Consider the following 21049-nt stretch of genomic DNA (forward strand, 5'->3'; position numbering starts at 1 on the left):
CATTGTCGTACAAGAGTCTGTATCTTGTGTTTCGGAGCTTAGAATGCTGCAACAGTTCCTGCGGAAGGTGGTTTTGGCATTCCACCTTAACCAACCAATTGGGGTTTCCTCTAGCACTGCTCATCCTGGTATTCCTGAATCCCTGGCTATTGTTTGAATCCTGAAGGCGTATGTTAAAAGGACGGCCCGGGTTCATTAGACAGATTGCCTTTTGTGCTCTACGATGCACAAAAGAAGGGTTGCAAACCTTCAAAGCAATCGATTGCCTGGTGGATTTATTCCACGATACAACAAGCCTACGTGGCAGCAAACTTGTCCATACCTACCTCAGTGAATGCTCATTCCACGAGAGTGGTGGGCTCATCCTGGGAAGCTGCCCAAAGTGTTTCAGCTTTGTAGTTTTGCAGAGCTACAGCGTGGTCAGGACAACATACATTTTACACATATGACGCTCTGGCTGAAGAGGATACCCAGTTTGGACAGACGATGCTGCAGCAGTCTCCGCACATTTCCACCCGTTCTGGAAGCTTTTGGATATCCCCATCATATTGGGATCCCAGTATCCCATAGGAGTGATAGAGAAAATAAGATTTTAATTACCTGCCGGTAAATCATTTTCTCGTAGTCCATATGGGATACTGGGCGCCCGCTGCATCAGGTTATCACTTAACTGTTTAGTGATGTTACCTGTTATTTATTTATTTATTAGCAGTTTCTTATATAGCGCACACATATTCCGCAGCGCTTTACAGAGAATATTTGAACATTCACATCAGTCCCTGCCCCAGCGGAGCTTACAATCTATATTCCCTACCACATGTACACGCACACAGACATTCTAGGGTTAATTTTTTTTTTTTTGGGGAGCCAATTAACCTACCAGTATATTTTTGGATTGTGGGAGGAAACCGGAGTACCCGGAGGAAACCCACGCAAGTACGGGGAGAATATTCAAACTCTGCACAGTTAGGGCCATGCTGGGTATTGAACCCATGACCTCAGTGCTGTGAGGCAGTAATGCTAACCATTACACCATCCGTACTGCCCAAATACCTGTTACAATATTGTCACTGTTGTGACTATATGGCCAGTATTCAATGCTCCCGATTCACTGTTTTTTTAGGCGACTGGGGCTGTTTTTTCTCTCTCTGCGATGAATCTTTTTCACTGAAAAACTGATTCACCCTATTTGAAAGCGAGCAGTGAATGCCGGCCAGTTCTGTTTCATGCTCGCTGCAATTCCCTGTTTTTCAATGTGATTCGCCATGAGTGTATGGATGGCGAATTGCTTTCAATGTGATTTTCGCTGTTTGTCACCATTTAGCAATCGACATCTATTTTTTTTTTTTTTTTAAGGTGAATTGGAATGTGATCTTTTAAAATAAGGTTTTTTTTTATTTTTTTTGTGTAAAAAAAATCATTAATTTTATTCTGTGAAGGGCCATGCTATTTTTATTTATGTGCTTGCAGCACATGAATATATATTTTAATTATTGTTATTTTACACATTATGCCAGCAGGGGGCGGGGAACTAGATATTCACTGGACACTGGTCCCGCTCATTACATATGCACGAGCGGGACCAGTGCAGCGGCTCCCTCCACCGCACCCTTGCCAGCTCTCCCGGGGGTAAGCTTGTGCTGCCTGTGGAAAGTGTGCTAGAAAGTAACAGGTTGGCCAGCCCTGAGATAGTAGAATAATACATGTAAACTATGACAGCAGGATGGCTTCGTTATAATGCCCCCCCAATCCACTATGCCTCTTCTCTGAGGGTAGAAGTCACAGCCGAACCCACTTAAACCACCCAGGACATTTGCATGCAATATATGGCATTCGATCGATTCCGTTCCCTGCAGCGGGAACCGATGAATCCTTTGTGCAGCAGTGACCATCTCTGGCTCGGGACCGTGCATCGGATTGTAATCAGTGGTTAAACCTATGCAATTTGGGCCCTTGTCATCAGATTTCTCAGCCCGATGCCTCGCAACCGGATGAAAAGGGCCCAAATTGCAAGTTCAGTGGGGGACGATGGGTTTTGTTCATGTTAATGGCATAATATACGATTTTGTCATACTTTTCTCTGGACAGAAATGATTCCTCAGTTGTGTGATTTTCTCCAAAAAACTTAGTGACCACTTATTACTTTCTGTAGAGTTTCCAACACTCCACAAGTACAGGCCAGATTTAAGGGTATCCATGCTTGATACCCCTGTTAATTTGGATTCAACAATGGATTTTCCTAAAACCTGGACTGTAATTGTAGAGTTTTCTAAAGTCTGAGGATGTAACCGTAGGACAAGTAAGTAAAAGAAATATGATTCACCTGTAATGAATGCACAATGCTGCTGCTCTAAAGCGTTTTAAGAGGGGAAGCAGTCTGTGTGCAGCAGGGCCATAGCAGATACAGTCTATCTCTCTCTACCTACCTGCTATACAGCGACAGCAGCTGTTCCGGGACCCCTCAACTGGCCAGTAGTTCCCACCCTACCCGATTGTGTCCATGTGACTACTCGCTCCCTTCTATCTTTCCTGGTATGTATTCAGAAAGATGGCAGTTACAAGGGGCGGCCATTCCAGCACCAGAATGGTTACATTTCTCGTCTACCCCGCCTCCAGGCCAAGTTACTGGCAGGAACCAACATGCACTGCAGAGAGGGGCTGCCTTATGCAGCTTTACTTCTTATTTTTTATTTTTTTGACACTGACTTGTAATCCGTGACAGGGCAGCAGCTCTGGGAGTCTTAGACACCTGCGCTGCTTCCCCATCACCCGGGCCTGGCAGCCGCACACCACTCCGGGTACGTGACTGGCTCTGGGCACTTGGTGGTTCGCAGCCGCGACCGGGCACCGGGAGTTCAGGACTGAAGGGGACATGTTCCCCGCACGCAACTTAGCAGCTTTTACAACCTGGTAAGTGGGGCCCCCGGCACGCGCCGGATCCCCGCCATTTTATCGGCTCCCCATGAGATTATCATTTCCTGGCGGCCATTTGCTAGTAGGGGGAGTGGGCTCTCCTCACACAGCCCCTCCCCCAGGTACAGTAGGAAGGGTATACCCATGTTGGTTTCCTCCACAGATCTCTGCCTGCCTGCTGCACATGCAAGAGGGACACGGAGAGCACTCAGCCATTCCGGGGTTCCACTCCTTCACTGCACCCCCCTGTACCTTTCCTACAAGGACACAGGTTACAGTTTTTAATGCTCCAGTCAGCGATAGCTGCTTTAGGGAGCTCAGTGCCGGTGTTTATTTGCATTGTATGCCTGTAGGTGTGCTGTGTCTTCTGTACTGTTAGAACACTCTCACTGCCTGTCAGAAGTATATTGTGTTACCTGTATCAGTCTCAGCCGCCCCTTCCTGTACAATGTCTTCCAGAGGAGGCAGCATTAGCGACACACAAGATCCTATATTGGAGTCCTGTACAGGTTGCAAAGCAGGCCTATCCCCGCATAAGGAGGGTTTATTCCAAAGGTGTTACAGCCCACAGTGGAGGCTTCCTCTCAGGAGCCTGCTTGGGCTAAGTCCCTTAATCAGGTTATGACACAGCTAGTAGACAAGCTCTCATGTGCACCGTCCCTGCAGCTAGTGAGGCCAGCCACGTCTCCGGTGTTTGCCCCCCTGGGCGCGTGCATTAGGAGCCTCAGTCCAGAGCATCCAAACATCTTTAAAAAGTAAGACTGATAGCCGTCTGGCTCCTGTCAGGGAGACCCCTTCTCTCAAACATTTCCTCCATCAGGACACTGATACAGACAGTGACGATGAGGAGGGGCAGCTAGTTGATGACAGGGATAATGACAATGCCCCAAGGTGTATCGAAGTAATGCATTGATGTAGAGGCCTTGGTAACAGCGATCAAGGAGGTCTTAAATTTACAGGATCCTGCTGAACCACCCCGGTCCTCGGGACCGACTTCTTTTAAGCATCCCAAACGGACTCTGGCTGTCTTATCTAAGTCTAAGGACTTAGATGATACCCTCGCGGAGGCCTGGGAGATACCAAATAGGAAGTTTGCCACCCTTTACCCCCTCCCTCAGGAGGATAAGGTCCGCTGGGAGACAGCCCCCAGGATGGATTCACATGTTGCTATGATTATGCGCTCCTCTACACTCACTACTCCAGCCGCGTCCCTTAAGGACTCCGCTGACCAGAAGTTGGAGAATTTCCTTAAGCTAACCTTATACAACTACCAGGCCGGTGGCTCGGCCAACCCTGGCGTCTGCTTGGGTGACTAAGGCAATGGTGGAGTGGACTACCGCCCTCGCAAATACTGTTGCAGCAGGGGGTAGTGCAGATGACCTGTTGCCCACTATTGACATCATGCATCAAGCCATACTCTATTTAGGGTAGGCTGCACTGGATGCAGCCACCCTCACTTCCTGAATTTCCGCCTCGGCTGTGGCAGAATGTCGCTCTCTGTGGCTCAGATCGGGGAATGCGAATTCTGATTCTAAGAAAACCCTAAAAGCTATTCCCTTTGAGTGTTCCCTCTTATTCAAATCAGAGTTGGACAAAATCATGGCTACGTTGGCTGCTTCCAAAGCAGCTTTCCTGCCATAATCCCCTACTGCACGTACCCGTGCTGCTTTCCAGTCCTTTTGCTTCCAGGGTGGGGTAGGGGACAGTCTTTCGCAAGAACCCAGCCCACAAAGTCCTCCAAGGCCAAGGGTAAACCTCCATGGGCCACCAGGCGACCTGACTCTAAGCCAGGGGACAAGCCCTTCGCATGACGGGGAGATGCTCCATCTGGGAGATCCCAGGGTAGGAGGACGCCTGCTGTGGTTTTCAGGCATCTGGCTGGAATACACGACAGACTTTCAGGATGTGGTCTCCCAAGGCTACTCCATAACCTTTCGTTGTTGTCCAACAAGCTCATTCTTTTCCACAGTTCTCCAGAGAACTTGTAAAAGCGTAGAACTCTGGAGCAGGCCACCCAGAAGCTACTTTCGTCTGGGGTCATAGCTCCAGTTCCCGTGTCTCAGAGAAGCACAGGTTTTTACGCCAGCCTCTTCTTGGTTCGGAAACCAAATGGGTCTTTCCGCCCCATCCTCCATTTAAAGCAGCTAAACAAATTCATCAGGGTCCCAAAGTTCAGGATGGAAACCTTGAGGTCCATAGTTCTGGCCTTACAACCAGAGGACTACATGGTGTCCCTGGACATCCAGGATACGTATCTGCATATACCCATAAAACAGGAACATTGACTGTTTCTGCGGTTCACTTCACCCAGGGTGTTTACGAAGGTCATGGCGGTAATTGGCAGCAAACTTCACAATCAGGGTATCCGGATACTTCAGTATCTGGATGACCTGCTGATCCTGGCTCAGTCACCAGAGGTTCTCCGTGCCCACTTGACCAAGGTGGTAGAGGTCCTAGAACGATCACGGCTGGATCATAAATTGGCCCAAGTCTTCTATGCTTCTTGCGCAGTCCATGATCCATCTCTGGGCCCAGTTAGACACAGTTCGTCGGTGTACTGTATCTACTCCCTCAGGCGAGTGTCAATCCATGCCTGCATGAGGGTCCTGCACTCGATGGTGTCAACCTTCGACATGGCGGAGTATGCACAGTTCCAATTTCCAACGAGCGATCCTCAGCAAATGGTTGGGTCTTACACCAATCTTTAGTCCCACCAGATTGTTTTATCACCGGCAGTACGGATCTCCCTGTCCTGGTGGCTTCTAGACCAGAACCTCCTGGAGGGGAGGCTGTTTTGGATCCACCTCCTCTCACCACAGATGACAGTCTCCTTGGTTGGGGGAGTGGTGACGTGTCAAAGAACTTTCCAGGGATTGTGGAATGCACCGGAATCCCTGCTGTCGAGCCTGTGCAAGTCCAGTCGGACAACGCAATGCCGGTGGCTTATATCAACCACCAGGGGGGCACTCTGAGTCTGGCGGCCATGGCAGAGACCTCCTGCATCTTTCGTCGGTCGGAGGGGAAGATCCCGGCTCTGTCTGCGATCTTTATCCCTGGGGTCCCCAATTGGGAAGCAGGCTTTCTTAGCCATCAGACTCTGGATGCCGGTGGGCCATCCATCCGGAGGTATTCCAGATGTTGGATCACTGTTGGGGTAGAGAGGTGGACTTGATGGCCTCACACCACAATCACCAGGTCACCCTCGACGGGTCCAAGTCTCGCGACCCAGGGGCCTGCATGGTAGACACCCTGTCGGCCCCATGGCCGTTTGCTTTGATGTACGCCTTTCCCCCCATCTCACTCCTCAGTCCTTCGCAAGTTGAAGGCGGAAGGGGGCAGTTGATCCCGGTGACCCCACATTGGCTCAGGAGGATTTAGTTCTCGGATTTGCAGGCCCTGTCAGTGGCCCCTCCGATCTGTCTACCTCTATGGCCAGACCTACTCACTCAAGGTCTGTGTCTACATCCTAACCTGCAGCGTCTGGCTTTGACATTGTGGCTGTTGAGAGCCAAAGGCTTTAACTCAAGGGTCATATCAACTATGCTCAGGGCCCGCAAGCCTTCCTCGGCTGGTGCTTACCATTGCATCTGGCGGGCTTACTTTTTCTGGTGTCGCACTAGTTTCAATCCCAGGACTTGCCGTTTGCTTAGGATCTCTCATTCTTGCAGAAGGGTTTGGACGCTGGACTGTGCTGGTCTTCTTTAAAAGGTGTAATTCTCAGCTCTCTCCATCCTTTTCTGCAGGATGTTGGCACTGTTTCAGGATGTCCGCACCTTTATGCAGGGTGTCCTGCATATCCAACCTCCCTTTGTTCACCGGTTGCTCCGTGGGATCTTTCACTGGTGCTCGGAGCTCTTCAGGTTGCCCCGTTTGAACCATTGCGGTCGGTGGACTTACCTGGAAAACAGTTTTCCTGTTGGTGATTGTGTTGGCCCAGAGGGTGTCTGACCTACTGGCTCTGTCCTGTCAGTCACCCTTCCTGATCTTCCATCCTGACAGGGCGATTCCTCGAACCATTCCTTCACACCTCCCCAAATGTGGTGTCTAAGTTTCATGTTAACCAGGAGATTGTGGACCCCGCCTCTCCTGAGCAGTGTTCCCTAGATGTGGTCCATGCTTTGTGCAGCTATGTGCGCCACAGTAAGGCTCTTAGGAAATCAGACTCTTTTTGTCATTTTATGGATTTCAGAAGAGGGGTTGGCCTGCTACTAAGCAGACTATTGCCCGATGGCTGATGTCTGTCATCAAGCAGGCATACTTGGCCTGGAAGCGGGATAGAGGAGGGTAGGAGTCTAGCTGTCTGGGAGCAGCTGAGAAGTTTAACCTTTCTGGTGCTGGAATGGTCACTCTCCCGCTCACTACCCACTGTTAGCCCTGTGGCCCCTGATGTCCTTGAAGAAAGAGATTTGCATTTCACATTGTACGTATTAGTTCATTGTAAGCAATCCATTTACTTCAGACTTTTACCTTATGAGTTAATGTACATTTCTATTAAATTAAGAGGTCACGTAGTTGTGGGATGTTAGGACCTCTAACTATTTACAAGCTGGGTACAATATTCAGTATGGGTCATAGAGTCGACACAATGAAGTTCCTGGGTACCGAGTTTGAGAACCTGTGCATTAGATATACATTACATTACAACTCATGTCGACATTACATTACAACTCATGTCGACCTTCCCATTATCGACCTAATGCTTATGTCTGCTCTTCCTTTACGCCATGTGACTGTATTCTGCATTCACTGCAATCTTTTCTCCTATCCGATGTAGCGTTTGTCTCACAAAGAACACAAATGTCCCGTTACCACACATTGTGTTTGCAATTCCCGAGGAGATGGAGAAAAGTGCTACTGCTGAAAGCACCGCTGAGAAAATGGAGCCTAAAGCATCGTCAGCAAGGCGAGAACGCAGAGACAGCGGTAAAGCGCAGATCCCAGCAGGGATTACTGGCTACTTCTATTTCTCTAATAGGGAAAGATGTATGAAGCAGTGATAAGGGAGGAGTGGCCCATGGCAACCAATCAGCACTGACGTAACATCTATTATTTGCATAATATTACATAACATTCTACAGAGCAGCTGTTTGGTTGCCATGGGCCACTTATCACTGCTTCATACATCTACAGTACCCCTTAGTTTGCTTTTCCAGTATAGCACATTTGTAACTTTGAGGTTTACCAATGCCATACTAGAAGTTGGTTTTATGTGTTAGGTTTTTGTGGATTTTTTTTTATCTCCAAACATAATGAGACTTCTTTACTTTCATAAGCAGCGATAATGGTGGGATAGCTAATATTAGCACTGATACTGTATCCAGAAACACTCTCTGCATATTGTGGGGGTGCCATTGAAACCGATGTGCACTGCAATGGCGTCACCTGGTCTTCTGTGGGGGGCACAAGGGATGTAACTCAGATTCTTCCTGTCATTCTGTACCAATTAATTACTGTAGTCTTTATTTTATGTTACAGTGATTCATGCCAATTGCCAGATAACAGCTGTTTTATTGTACTTCTGTGTCTTTTGCATATGTTATAGATGCGAATCCTGAGGGGAAGGCTGATGGGAAGCCATCGGCAGTAGCAAAGGCTGATGGGAAGCAATCGGCAGTAGCAAAGGCTGATGGGAAGCCATCGGCAGTAGCAAAGGTTGATGGGAAGCCATCGGCAGTAGCAAAGGCTGATGGGAAGTCAGACCCAGAAGTAAAGGCTGTAGAAGAGGCAAAGGTGAAAGCTGAAGAGAAGTCCGAAGCAAAGGATAAAGGGAACCTAGAGTCCGAGGCAAAACCTGATGCAGGAGTAAAGGCTGAGGGGAAGGCGGAGGCTAAAAAGTCAGATCAAAAGACATCAACAAGTGACACGGTAATTGGACTTATTGATTCTGGTATTATTGCCATGAAAGACAAATAAAAATTGGGCAGTCCCATTAGAATCTGGAGATGCAGTAGAACCGAACCATAAGTCGGCACAGGTGCACAATGCTTGCATTATTCATTTGTTTAAGTTTTGTATTCTCCTAATAGAGGAAAATAACTTCTTGTAATCTAGGACTTCATATTAGGCTCTGTAAACGTTCAACGCTCACTGAATAATTGTAGAGCAATGACAAATGGTGTATGTGTATATGTATGTATGTGTGTATGTATGTATGTATGTATGTATATATGTGTGTGTGTGTGTGTGTGTGTGTGTGTGTGTATATATATATATATATATATATATATATATATATATATATATATATATATATATATATATATATATGTATGTATTATACACCAAAAATATATTCATAAAGACTTGCGTCCATCAAGTTCAACCTTCCTTATTAAAGTGCACAATCGATTTGCTTCATCCCTTATATAACTGACATCTGATTTAATTATATACAGATTTTATTTGTTGTTTGTACCCCTAGATGATTGGCCAACCTTATTATAAAAGAATTGATGGTCTCTGCCAACACCATTTCTCCTGGAAGAGAGTTTCATAAAGTTTTTTTTCTTTTAAGGGCACAGAATCTTCCTTCCTCTGGTGTAAACTCCTGCCCACATGTCAGACTTCTCGTGTATCTACATGCACAAACCTATAACTACAAAGTCCTCACCTTTTCTTTCCCTTTGTTACAGTGCTATCCGATGCGGGTTGAAAAGGGCGTTGCGTCCTTTCAGGTACGTTTTTTTCATTGTCTTCTTTCTTCAATACCTGGTGAGTGTTTAACGTAAGGTGGCCGTATGCTGCTGCGATTTTGCCCGATTTCACCTGATTCTGATTGATGCATTAGTCCATGAAATCTGTCAAATCGCACGTGTTTTTGGTCCGATATGATGTCCCGTGCGCATCGGACTTCCATTTTGCTGTATCCATCAAATCCAGTCATGCTTTTTGTTTAAAACATTTTTTTTTTTTATTAATTTTGCTCTAATTTAGTAACATTGTTAAAGCCATCATATGACCCTTGAAATGTTCTGTTCTAGTATTGCTTTTCTTTGTGGCACAAATTGTGAGAAGTTCACTATCGGGAATGGTGCTAAATCCATTCCAAACACTTATCACGACCTGTGTGCACGGGATTCTTCCGGCAGCACTAGAAGACTGCTTGGCTGTATTCTGACATCTCACTCTTAGCTCTGATTGGCCAAATCTCTCTGATATGTGGCCACAATGGATAGCGGTTTTGTAGCCACCGGAAGTAATGCAGTTTCCAATAGAGCCACCAAATATGTCAAGGGTAGTTAATGTGGGTTAGTTTACGTTCCCATGTATGCTCCGCTTAATCCGTTTCTTCTGTTCCAAATTCTAGTTTCTATTTAATGTGAGCTCGGCCGACCTAGAGGGATTGTACAGCTTATACTTCCACAGCTGTGCTAAAGACAGCAAAGAGCAGAGTCCGTTCAGCCTGGATGTGAGTACAACATATGGATGTGTTTTATTCTGTTTCATGGGAAATAGTCGCACCAGCCTATTATGTAGGTCTACCTGCCAATTCAGGCAGCATATATACACCCTGAGGAACGTGTGTGTGTCCACTCGCATGCGGTCATATGGGGGAAGAATCCTTCTATGGTCACTCGCCATTAAATGATGTCCCAATTCGCTGACGTCATGTGATGTAAGCCGCACGCCCCAACACATCAACACGCATGCCCAGCATTTCTATGGGTGCTCCCATAAAATGCTGGGGGTTCCCCTTGCCCGTCCCTTTCCTTCCATCCTGGACCGAGTGCCCCGGCGAGTGTCAAACTGGCTAAAAGCATTCGCTCAGGGGGTTTGCACTTGTGCCAACCCGCACCATCGGACGGGAGCAAATTCGGTCCGCTATGAGCTGGTCTGAATCACCCCCTATGTTAAAGATGTGTTAAGTGTTTAATGGGTAGAAGATTACGTAGTCGGCAATGATAGGATTTTGGTGGGCAATAGGAATTGTCTGTGACTCAGAGATAGGTCGTTGTTGCTGTGGCTACAGAAGGGTCAGAGGTTATAAGAGCTGAGGCTTCTATAGAGTTCCGGTAAGTCCATGATTTCTGAGGGAAATGAGAGAGCTGTGGCTACAGAAGGGTCAGAGGTTATAAGGGTTGAGGCTTCTATAGAGCTCCGGAAAGTCCATGATTTCTGAGGGAAATGAGAGAGCTGTGGCTACAGAAGGGTCAGAGGTTATAAGGGTTGAGGCATCTAAAGAGTTCCAGTAAGTCCATGATTTCTGAGGAATCAGGGAAATGGGAGAGCTGTGGCTACAGAAGGGTCAGAGGTTATAAGAGCTGAGGCTTCTATAGAGTTCCGGTAAGTCCATGATTTCTGAGTGAAATGGGAGAGCTGTGGCTACAGAAGGGTCAGAGGTTATAAGGGTTGAGGCTTCTATAGAGCTCCGGTAAGTCCATGATATCTGAGGGATCAGGGAAATGGGAGAGCTGTGGCTACAGGAGAGTTGAAGGGTTATGAAAACGTGAAGCTATTCAGGGATGGAATTGCTTGTGAGCTTTGTTGAGAACGTTACTAGAACTGAGGCTTCTGAAGAAACTATATGCTGAGAACTGATAGAGCCATGTGAGGAGAGTGTGTTGGTTGACTTCTAAAAACCTGTGGAGTTTTGGAACTGCTGTGGCCACTGATGAGGATTTGTTGGCTGTTGCTACAGAATGGTTCCCAAACTTGAGAACTGTGGCAACAGACCTGTTTAAATATATAGGGGGGTATTCAATGTCAGGGGCACGGCTGTCGCGCTAGCGCGACAGCCGTGCCCGTGTCCCGTTCGCGGTCAGCTCGCCTGGAGGTCGGGATTCAATGTCCCGAGCGGCGAGAAGGGGGCGTGGCCGCGGGTTGATGACAGAAATAGACGAGCTCCGGCAGGGAGCTCGCCTATTTCCGGCTTTTCTCGGCAGAATGAGCCCGACAGGTTGTGATATCAGGCTCGTTCTGCAGAGAAACCCTGTTCAATGCTGTTGGGGAAGACAGCATTGTATAGGGCCCCGCAGCCATCTCCCCCGTCGGGATATGGCTGCGGGAGGTCGACAAAGATTGAATACCCTCTTTGTCGACCTCCCGCAGCCATCTTCCGACGGGGGAGATGGCTGCGGGGCCCTATACAATGCTGTCTTTCCCAACATCATTGAACAGGGTTTCTCCGCAGAACGAGCCTGATATCACAACCTGTCGGGCTCGTTCTGCCGAGAAAAGCCGGAAATAGGCGAGCTCCCGGCCGGAGCTCGTCTATTTCCGTCATCAACCCGCGGCCGGGACATTGAATCCCGACTGCCGAGCTCCAGGCGAGCTGACCGAGAACGGGACGGACACGGCTGTCGCGCTAGCGCGACAGCCGTGCCCCTGACATTGAATACCCCCCATGTGTTCTGGATGCAGATGGGTTGAGGAAATGTTAACCCTTTGAGTGGCAACATCTGAGAGAGATGCAAAATATCCGCTATAAATGCCAGTGTCACTCACATTTGTTATATAAATTCAAATAGTATTTTGTCAAAAAATATTATAATTCCTATATAAGGTAAATATTACAGGTCATTTTATGATGAATAAAAATGTTTTCTTGACAATTTTTACACCTATAATGACAAATTCACTTGGCACTCAAAGGGTTACGGTCTCTGACTACAGTAATGTAGAAAGGTTATAAGAGCTGGTGGTACTTGTTTCCTAGCACGGCCACACCGATTTGGGTCATATTGGCCCATTTCACATTTTTCACATTTTTTTAAAGGTGAGATGGACTTAATCAAGTCCATCTCATCTTGTGCCATTATAATGGCACAAGACCGACGCGATCCTCACGATTTCAATGTTAAAAAATATTTTAACATTGAAGCCTATGGGGAAATCGGGGGCATCGCGTCGGTCGCGTCGGGACCAATGTTAATGGTCCCGACCGACGCGATGCCCCCGATATTGTGCCTTAGCCGGCAAAATGGACCTGATTTCAAAGGAAATCGGGTCCATCGTGTGGATCGTGTACCTTAACTTAAAGGTACACGATCCATAAGATTGTGGCCGTGCTAGGAAACAAGTACCAAGCTGGTTTTAAAGGGAATGAGGGGTGGTGAGAGCTGAGACTACAGAATGGGTGAGAGCTGAGACTACAGAAGGGGTGAGAGCTGAGACTACAGAAGGGGTGAGAGCTGAGACTACAGAAGGGGTGAGAGCTGAGACTACATAGGGGGTGAGGGGAGGTATGGAAGCTGAGACTACAGAAGGGGTGAGAGTTATGAGAACAGACTACAGAAGGGGTGAGAGCTGAGACTACAGAAGGGGCGAGGTGGGTATGGGAGCTGAGACTACAGAAGGGGTGAGGTGGGTATGGGAGCTGAGACTACAGAAGGGGTGAGGTGGGTATGGGAGCTGTGACTACAAAAGGGGTGAGGGGAGTTATGAGAGCTGAGACTACAGACGGGGTGAGAGGGGTATGAGAGCTGAGACTACAGAAGGTATAAGGGGGTGGAAGCTGAGACTACAGAAGGGGTGAGAGATGTATGAGAGCTGAGACTACAGAAGGGGTGAGGGGGGTTATGAGAGCTGAGACTACAGACGGGGTGAGGGGGGTATGAGAGCTGAGACTACAGAAGGTATAAGGGGGTGAAAGCTGAGACTACAGAAGGGGTGAGAGATGTATGAGAGCTGAGACTACAGAAGGGGTGAGGGGAGGTATGGGAGCTGAGACTACAGGAGGGGTGAGAGATGTATGAGAGTATAAAGTTAGGTTGTTGGGATGGGTGAAGGTTGTGCGGAGGGAGGTTTAGGATTTGGCACCCAGAAGGAGGAGGTTAGGTTTAGGTTATAGGGTAGTAAAGTTAGGGTTAGGCACCAGTTAGTGTAAGACTGTGATGGGGGTAGGGTTAGGCTGCGGGGTGGTAGGTGGGGGGGGGGGGGAGTAGGAAGCCAAGTACACTTACCGTCAGGATTTCCTGTAATGGGTTGCTGCTGGGATACTCACCACCAGCATATCGTCCAGCGGTCATCTATATGTATTTGATGTTTTAAAGAAAAGGCCTCAGTGTTTTTATTTATGACGCAGCCAGGTCTAATTTTCTATATGTGTTAGTTTTTTTGGCAAGTAATGGGTTTCATGTATTGTCTCTTGCAGATTCTTATCACAGAGCGGAACCTTGATAACTATCTCTCCGCAGATGAAATCCCCCTGCCCAAGCTGTACATCTCCATGGCGTTTTTCTTCTTCCTCTCTGGTTTCGTCTGGGTTTACATCCTCCGGAAGCGCAGGTGTACAATTAGCTCGTCATTTACCTGGTTAAACTTTACATGTTCGTCATCTAAATGGGTTAAAGTGAAAATCTTCTGCGACAGTGTAGTAACTAGATGCCTCTTACAAGTACCATTGGAGCCTACAGCACTCGCATGAGAATGTCATGAAAAACCGACATAAAACTACTTTTGGTTTTCTGGGGTTTTTTTGTTTGTTTTTTCCCGTTGGGTAGATTGACATCCATGTGTGACTGACAGGGCCCGGCAACACCAGCCCTCCAGATGTTGATGAACTACACATCCCAGCATGCCTTGCATCAGTTTCAGCATGGCCACATAGCAAAACTAATGCAAAGCATCCTGGGATGTGTAGTTCATTAACATCTGCAGGGCTGGTGTTGCCCAGCCCTGGATTAGTATTTTCCCCTCTTTAAAGCTGCATTTGCAAACAAAAGGAAGGTTATTAGGACTGTGGAGGAGGGTGAGGAACAGTTAGAAGCTGCAATCTAGGACTGGGCCTCAAATGTAAAGCCCATATTTTGGAACAAACATTCCCTGCATTTAAGTGAAATGCAGTTTGGTTGTGTAGTTCTGTCTATTTATATAGATTTTATAGAAATATAGATAGAAGTGTATATGGAGAGAGAGAGAGTTATTGATTTCATATATGGGGTAAAAAAGTATAAAAGAGAACCCTTTGCTTTTAGGTAGGGAGTGAGGTAGGTGTCAGAAGCCATATGACTTCCTCAGGGGCTGGGGACAAACTGGCAAGAACTACTATTTCACAGGAAGGCAGGGTTACCTCACTTCCTGTTGCTTAGTTAATCAATTATCTCTTATTTATACATATAAATGAAGAAACGGGTACGGTCACCAAAGTGGGGAGTTATACTATAGTATGGCCGTGATTCAAGTCTATAACAGGATGGGAGAAATAAACAAATATTGCCAATAATGCATAATTAGTATTGGAGATGCGGCGTTGTGGGGTGCAACGTCACTTCTGCCCCACATCTGCCATCTTCTTCGTGCACATGCGTGTGTGGCGTCTTTGCTAGAGAGGCTTTGTCCGTATGTTTGTATGGTGGCGCTTTGTCTCATCCATGTGGGGAAGCTGGAGGACGGACCCTTTCTGGTTTCCTTATATTTGGAACGCATCTGGCACTCAGGTCTCATTTAGAGGGACATCTTGTGGTCACATATAGAATTGTCCATAGTTATTTTTACACTATTCTCGGGGAGCCGGAATAGTAGTTGTCAAATTGGGGAGAAAGAGACAATATTAGTATATTTTCTATTCAGGTGCAAGAGTATGCGTAGTCCTGGCTATATACACACACACACACACACACACACACACACACACACACTCTCTCTTGCACTCATTGAATCCAGTATTTTACAATAATCTATAGCAGTGGGCTGTGCGGTGGGATGTCAGGGTGATGCTGATTGTGTCCTGTCTCCATGGTTCTTTTAATGCCCCTTTCACACCGCACAAATAACCCAGTTCCGAACCGGGTTGTTGCCACTGTGTAAATGCTCCATTTGGAAAAACCTGGATCCAACAACCCAGCATTCCAACCCGGTTAAAAGAAGGGTTTTACCCATGTTGGACCCAGGTTGCTGGGCAGTGTAAGCGGGTAACCTGGGTTGAGTGACCCGTGTCCCATTTACACTATAGGGAGGAGGCAGCGCCCGCCCCCAATGATAGATAGATATTATATCTATGCTGATATATAGATATATAGATATATATATATATATATATATATATATATATATATATATATATATATATATATATATATATATATATATATATATATATATATATATATATATATATATATATATATATATATATATATAATCTCTCTGTATTCAGACACTGGTGACATAGGATCCATTCTGGAGTGATCCAGGTCACTGCTGGTTGCCTGTTGAACACTTGTCATTTGAATATTCCATTGGAAAAAAAATTCTTTTTTCCTGCTGGAATAAACAGTCAATTTTGATGGTAAAAGTTATCCTTAAACAGGATCCACCAATTTAACCCATACACAAAGGGTTTCGAAAATGTATCCCCTGATGAAGTCATTCATATGACGAAATGCGTCGGGTATATGTCTTTTGGAAGATATGAATCATAAAACTTGTGTCTGGAAAATAAATTATGTTTTTTAACAAGTTTTAATTGTTGTGTCTACCTTAATATATGTAAAAGGTGGTGGACATTTTAGAGCGCACTCTATTCTCTTTCTTTTGTGTGTGTATATGTATGTGTGTGTGTGTGTTTGTGTAATAATCTGTATATTTATTACAGTGATTTTTCTCGTTGCATTGGGTCTGGAATTGCTCCTTACAGGAAGGTGTAAGGTCTCCTCAATGCCACTAGTATAAATCTAGTATCTAGAGGTGAGGGACTAATCGCTCTCTTGTCTGCCCTAGGAGTGACATATTTAAGATCCACTGGTTGATGGCCGCACTTCCCTTCACGAAGTCCCTGTCCTTGGTCTTCCATGCAGTAGGTATCATGTTTCTAACTCAGGAGTGAAAACATAGAGGCCATTTCTGGAACGCTTCATAACGTGCAAATCTTTTTCTTTATCACCCTGCCATGTACGTAGGTGTGTTCTTCGGTTCCACTTTTGGAGCTGTAAATGGAAATGGTCTAAATACTTTCATTAGCCTCAGTCGGCACCGGAATTATGATGTCCATATTGTTGTCATCAAACTATCTCCATCCTACCTAGGATACTGAAGCGATGTACACCACTAACTTCATCCCCTCTGCTTTCAGATTGATTATCATTACATCGCAACTCAGGGGTACCCGATCGAGGGATGGGCTGTGGTCTATTACATCACTCACTTGTAAGTATGGCATCTTCCGTACACCCCTGAATGGTTCTACTCTCAGGACCTATTTTATTCTATAGAGATATATTATTTGTGTGTGTGTGTGTGTTATAAAGATTCTGGAGAACAAGTTCTTGATAGTGTAGTAGATCAGAGTAGTGTAATGCTGTGGACATACAGTGTGATTTGTCAGTTTTGTAGTCAAAATCGCATTGCACATAGTACAAATTGCACCATGCTGTGCTGAGCCCGATACAGATTAGATCCCAGTGTGCGGCCCCATGACATCGGACTCGAATGTAGGAATAGACTGTGCAGCACAGAATCATGGCCATGCTGCTTAATGCAGCACAGAATCATGGCCATGCTGCTTAATGCAGCACAGAATCATGGCCATGCTGCTTAATGCGGCACAGAATCATGGCCATGCTGCTTAATGCGGCACAGAATCATGGCCATGCTGCCTAATGCGGCACAGAATCCGGGCCGCGTGGCCTAATGCGGCACAGAATCCGGGCCGCGCGGCCTAATGCGGCACAGAATCCGGGCCGTGCGGCCTAATGCGGCACAGAATCCGGGCCGAGCGGCCTAATGCGGCACAGAATCCGGGCCGCGCGGCCTAATGCGGCACGGCCCCCACATGGTTTTTCTATTTTCCAGCATTTGGGAGTGATTGGTTGATTGTCCTTTTCTCCCATACATTATGAGATTTCTGTTCCGACCAGACCGCGTTCAGCAAGGTACACACCTATAGATTTAGCTGTCCAATCTGTCTGGCGTGAACAGAAATCTGGTAATATTTGAAAGTATATGAAAATCAGTAATTTGCTCTCCACTGTAAAATGGACGAAATCTATTATTTGGACAAATCTGCTAGCTCAAATGGATTTCCTTCCTCCCAACATGACCCTTTCCAGGAGGACACAATTAGGGATGCCAATCCCGGGGCATTTTTTCAATCCCGGTATTCGGGATTGAAAAATGCTCAATCCCGGGATTGGCCTCCCTAATAAAAAAAAAAACCCGGCCCCTCCCCCAGATGTCAATATAAATTACTGCACCCCGCACATCCTCCCTGTGCCCATAGTCTCTGCCCTGTCAGTTACGGCAGCAGTGGTGGTGACAGGGCACAGGCAGCAGCAGGACATATATCTCGGGCGGGTGGGTGGAAGGCAGTGGGCGTAACAGCGGGCATCTGTCCGGGTTTGGGACAGTGTGCTGTGCTGACAGGCAGAGCAGCTGACGGGCTGCGCAGCGTGACGTGATGTCAGCACAGCACACAGTCCCTCCCAACTCCCGACAGCAGCACCGGGGGTAAGGAACAGTCAGCGGGGCAGTGTCTGAGCGATATTCTGGTGCTCAGCGCTGCCCGGCTTTAAGCAAAAACTAATGGGGTTGCTAATCCCAGAATCTGGGCGATTTTAGGCCAAAATCCCGGGATTGGCCTCCCTAGACACAATGCTCTGTTTCTGGACATATTAATGTATGATTGCCTTCACCGGTTTTGAACAGATTAATTGATAAGAAAGGTGTATCACCACAGGTGATGGTAATCCTAAATTAAGGGGAAAGTCCAGGAACAGAGCATGGTGTCCCGCCTGGAGAGGGTCATGTTGGGAGGTATGGGATTTAACCTATTTGTCTGAACGACCATTGCAAATAACGTTTTCCAGCGTTTGGGAGCAAATTATCGATTTGTCCTTTTATCCAATACATTAGCAAATTTTTGTTCCCTCCAGACAGATTGGGCAGAAATCTTTAGGTGTGTACCTAGCTTTACATTCAAATTAGTGATACACTAGATCAGTGGTACTCCAGTACCCCCAACAGTGCATATTTTCCAGGTTTCCTCACAGAATCTGATGATCTTTTAAAATGTGTCAGTGAGTAATGAGTGCACTAGCTGGGAGACTTGGACAACGTTCACTGGTGGGGGTGGGGGGGGGGGGGTACCACTGCACTATATGGTCAAAAGTATTTGTAACACCTGAAGTTCATCAATTGTGAACAATCAGACCCATTGCCACAGGTGTATAATATTGTATGTATGCCTAGGTTTTCGTGTCCTCTTGCTGCGTGTATATATTTATAGTGTATGTATGCCTAGGTTTTCGTGTCCTCTTGCTGCATGTATATATTTATAGTGTATGTATGCCTAGGTTTTCGTGTCCTCTTGCTGCGTGTATATATTTATAGTGTATGTATGCCTAGGTTTTTGTGTCCTCTTGCTGCGTGTATATATTTATAGTGTATGTATGCCTAGGTTTTCGTGTCCTCTTGCTGCATGTATATATTTATATTGTATGTATGCCTAGGTTTTTGTGTCCTCTTGCTGCGTGTATATATTTATAGTGTATGTATGCCTAGGTTTTCGTGTCCTCTTGCTGCGTGTATATATTTATAGTGTATGTATGCCTAGGTTTTTGTGTCCTCTTGCTGCGTGTATATATTTATAGTGTATGTATGCCTAGGTTTTCGTGTCCTCTTGCTGCGTGTATATATTTATAGTGTATGTATGCCTAGGTTTTTGTGTCCTCTTGCTGCGTGTATATATTTATAGTGTGTGTATGCCTAGGTTTTCATGTCCTCTTGCTGCATGTATATATTTATAGTGTGTGTATGCCTAGGTTTTCATGTCCTCTTGCTGCATGTATATATTTATAGTGTATGTATGCCTAGGTTTTCGTGTCCTCTTGCTGCATGTATATATTTATAGTGTATGTATGCCTAGGTTTTCGTGTCCTCTTGCTGCGTGTATATATTTATAGTGTATGTATGCCTAGGTTTTCGTGTCCTCTTGCTGCGTGTATATATTTATATTGTATGTATGCCTAGGTTTTCGTGTCCTCTTGCTGCGTGTATATATGTATATTGTATGTATGCCTAGGTTTTCGTATCCTCTTGCTGCGTGTGTATATATTTATATTGTATGTATGCCTAGGTTTTCGTGTCCTCTTGCTGCATGTATATATTTATAGTGTATGTATGCCTAGGTTTTCGTGTCCTCTTGCTGCATGTATATATTTATAGTGTATGTATGCCTAGGTTTTCGTGTCCTCTTGCTGCATGTATATATTTATAGTGTATGTATGCCTAGGTTTTCGTGTCCTCTTGCTGCATGTATATATTTATAGTGTATGTATGCCTAGGTTTTCGTGTCCTCTTGCTGCGTGTATATATTTATAGTGTATGTATGCCTAGGTTTTCGTGTCCTCTTGCTGCGTGTATATATTTATAGTGTATGTATGCCTAGGTTTTCGTGTCCTCTTGCTGCGTGTATATATTTATAGTGTATGTATGCCTAGGTTTTTGTGTCCCCTTGATGCATGTATATATGTGTATTGTATGTATGCCTAGGTTTTCGTGTCCTCTTGCTGCATGTATATATTTATAGTGTATGTATGCCTAGGTTTTTGTGTCCCCTTGATGCATGTATATATGTGTATTGTATGTATGCCTAGGTTTTCGTGTCCTCTTGCTGCATGTATATATTTATAGTGTATGTATGCCTAGGTTTTCGTGTCTTCTTGATGCATGTATATATTTATATTGTATGTATGCCTAGGTTTTCGTGTCCTCTTACTGCGTGTATATATTTATAGTGTATGCATGCCTAGGTTTTCGTATCCTCTTGCTGCATGTATATATTTACAGTGTGTGTATGCCTAGGTTTTCGTATCCTCTTGCTGCATGTATATATTTACAGTGTGTATGCCTAGGTTTTCGTGTCCTCTTGCTGCGTGTATATATTTATAGTGTATGTATGCCTAGGTTTTCGTGTCCTCTTGCTGCGTGTATATATTTATAGTGTATGTATGCCTAGGGCCTAGGTTTTCGTGTCCTCTTGCTGCATGTATATATGTGTATTGTATGTATGCCTAGGTTTTCGTGTCCTCTTGCTGCATGTATATATTTATAGTGTATGTATGCCTAGGTTTTCGTGTCCCCTTGATGCATGTATATATTTATATTGTATGTATGCCTAGGTTTTCATTTCCTCTTGCTGCATGTATATATTTATAGTGTATGTATGCCTAGGTTTTCGTGTCCTCTTGCTGCATGTATA

The 21049-nt window shown here is 45.7% G+C and overlaps 1 protein-coding gene across 1 annotated transcript in view; it reads left to right on the forward strand.

Moving 5' to 3' along the window:
• GPR107 (G protein-coupled receptor 107) overlaps nucleotides 1–21049 on the forward strand; it is a 72831-nt gene that overhangs the window by 12450 nt on the left and 39332 nt on the right. The window contains exons 5-11 of the mRNA XM_083160860.1: nucleotides 7688–7836; nucleotides 8456–8778; nucleotides 9546–9587; nucleotides 10220–10321; nucleotides 14006–14139; nucleotides 16573–16648; nucleotides 16925–16998. Of these exons, the coding sequence (XP_083016986.1) occupies nucleotides 7688–7836; nucleotides 8456–8778; nucleotides 9546–9587; nucleotides 10220–10321; nucleotides 14006–14139; nucleotides 16573–16648; nucleotides 16925–16998 (900 nt within the window). The remainder of the gene's footprint in view (nucleotides 1–7687; nucleotides 7837–8455; nucleotides 8779–9545; nucleotides 9588–10219; nucleotides 10322–14005; nucleotides 14140–16572; nucleotides 16649–16924; nucleotides 16999–21049) is intronic.

The sequence above is a fragment of the Crinia signifera genome, chromosome 9 (genome assembly GCF_055691185.1).
Source record: "Crinia signifera chromosome 9, ASM5569118v1, whole genome shotgun sequence".
In the NCBI taxonomy this organism is placed as follows: domain Eukaryota; kingdom Metazoa; phylum Chordata; class Amphibia; order Anura; family Myobatrachidae; genus Crinia; species Crinia signifera.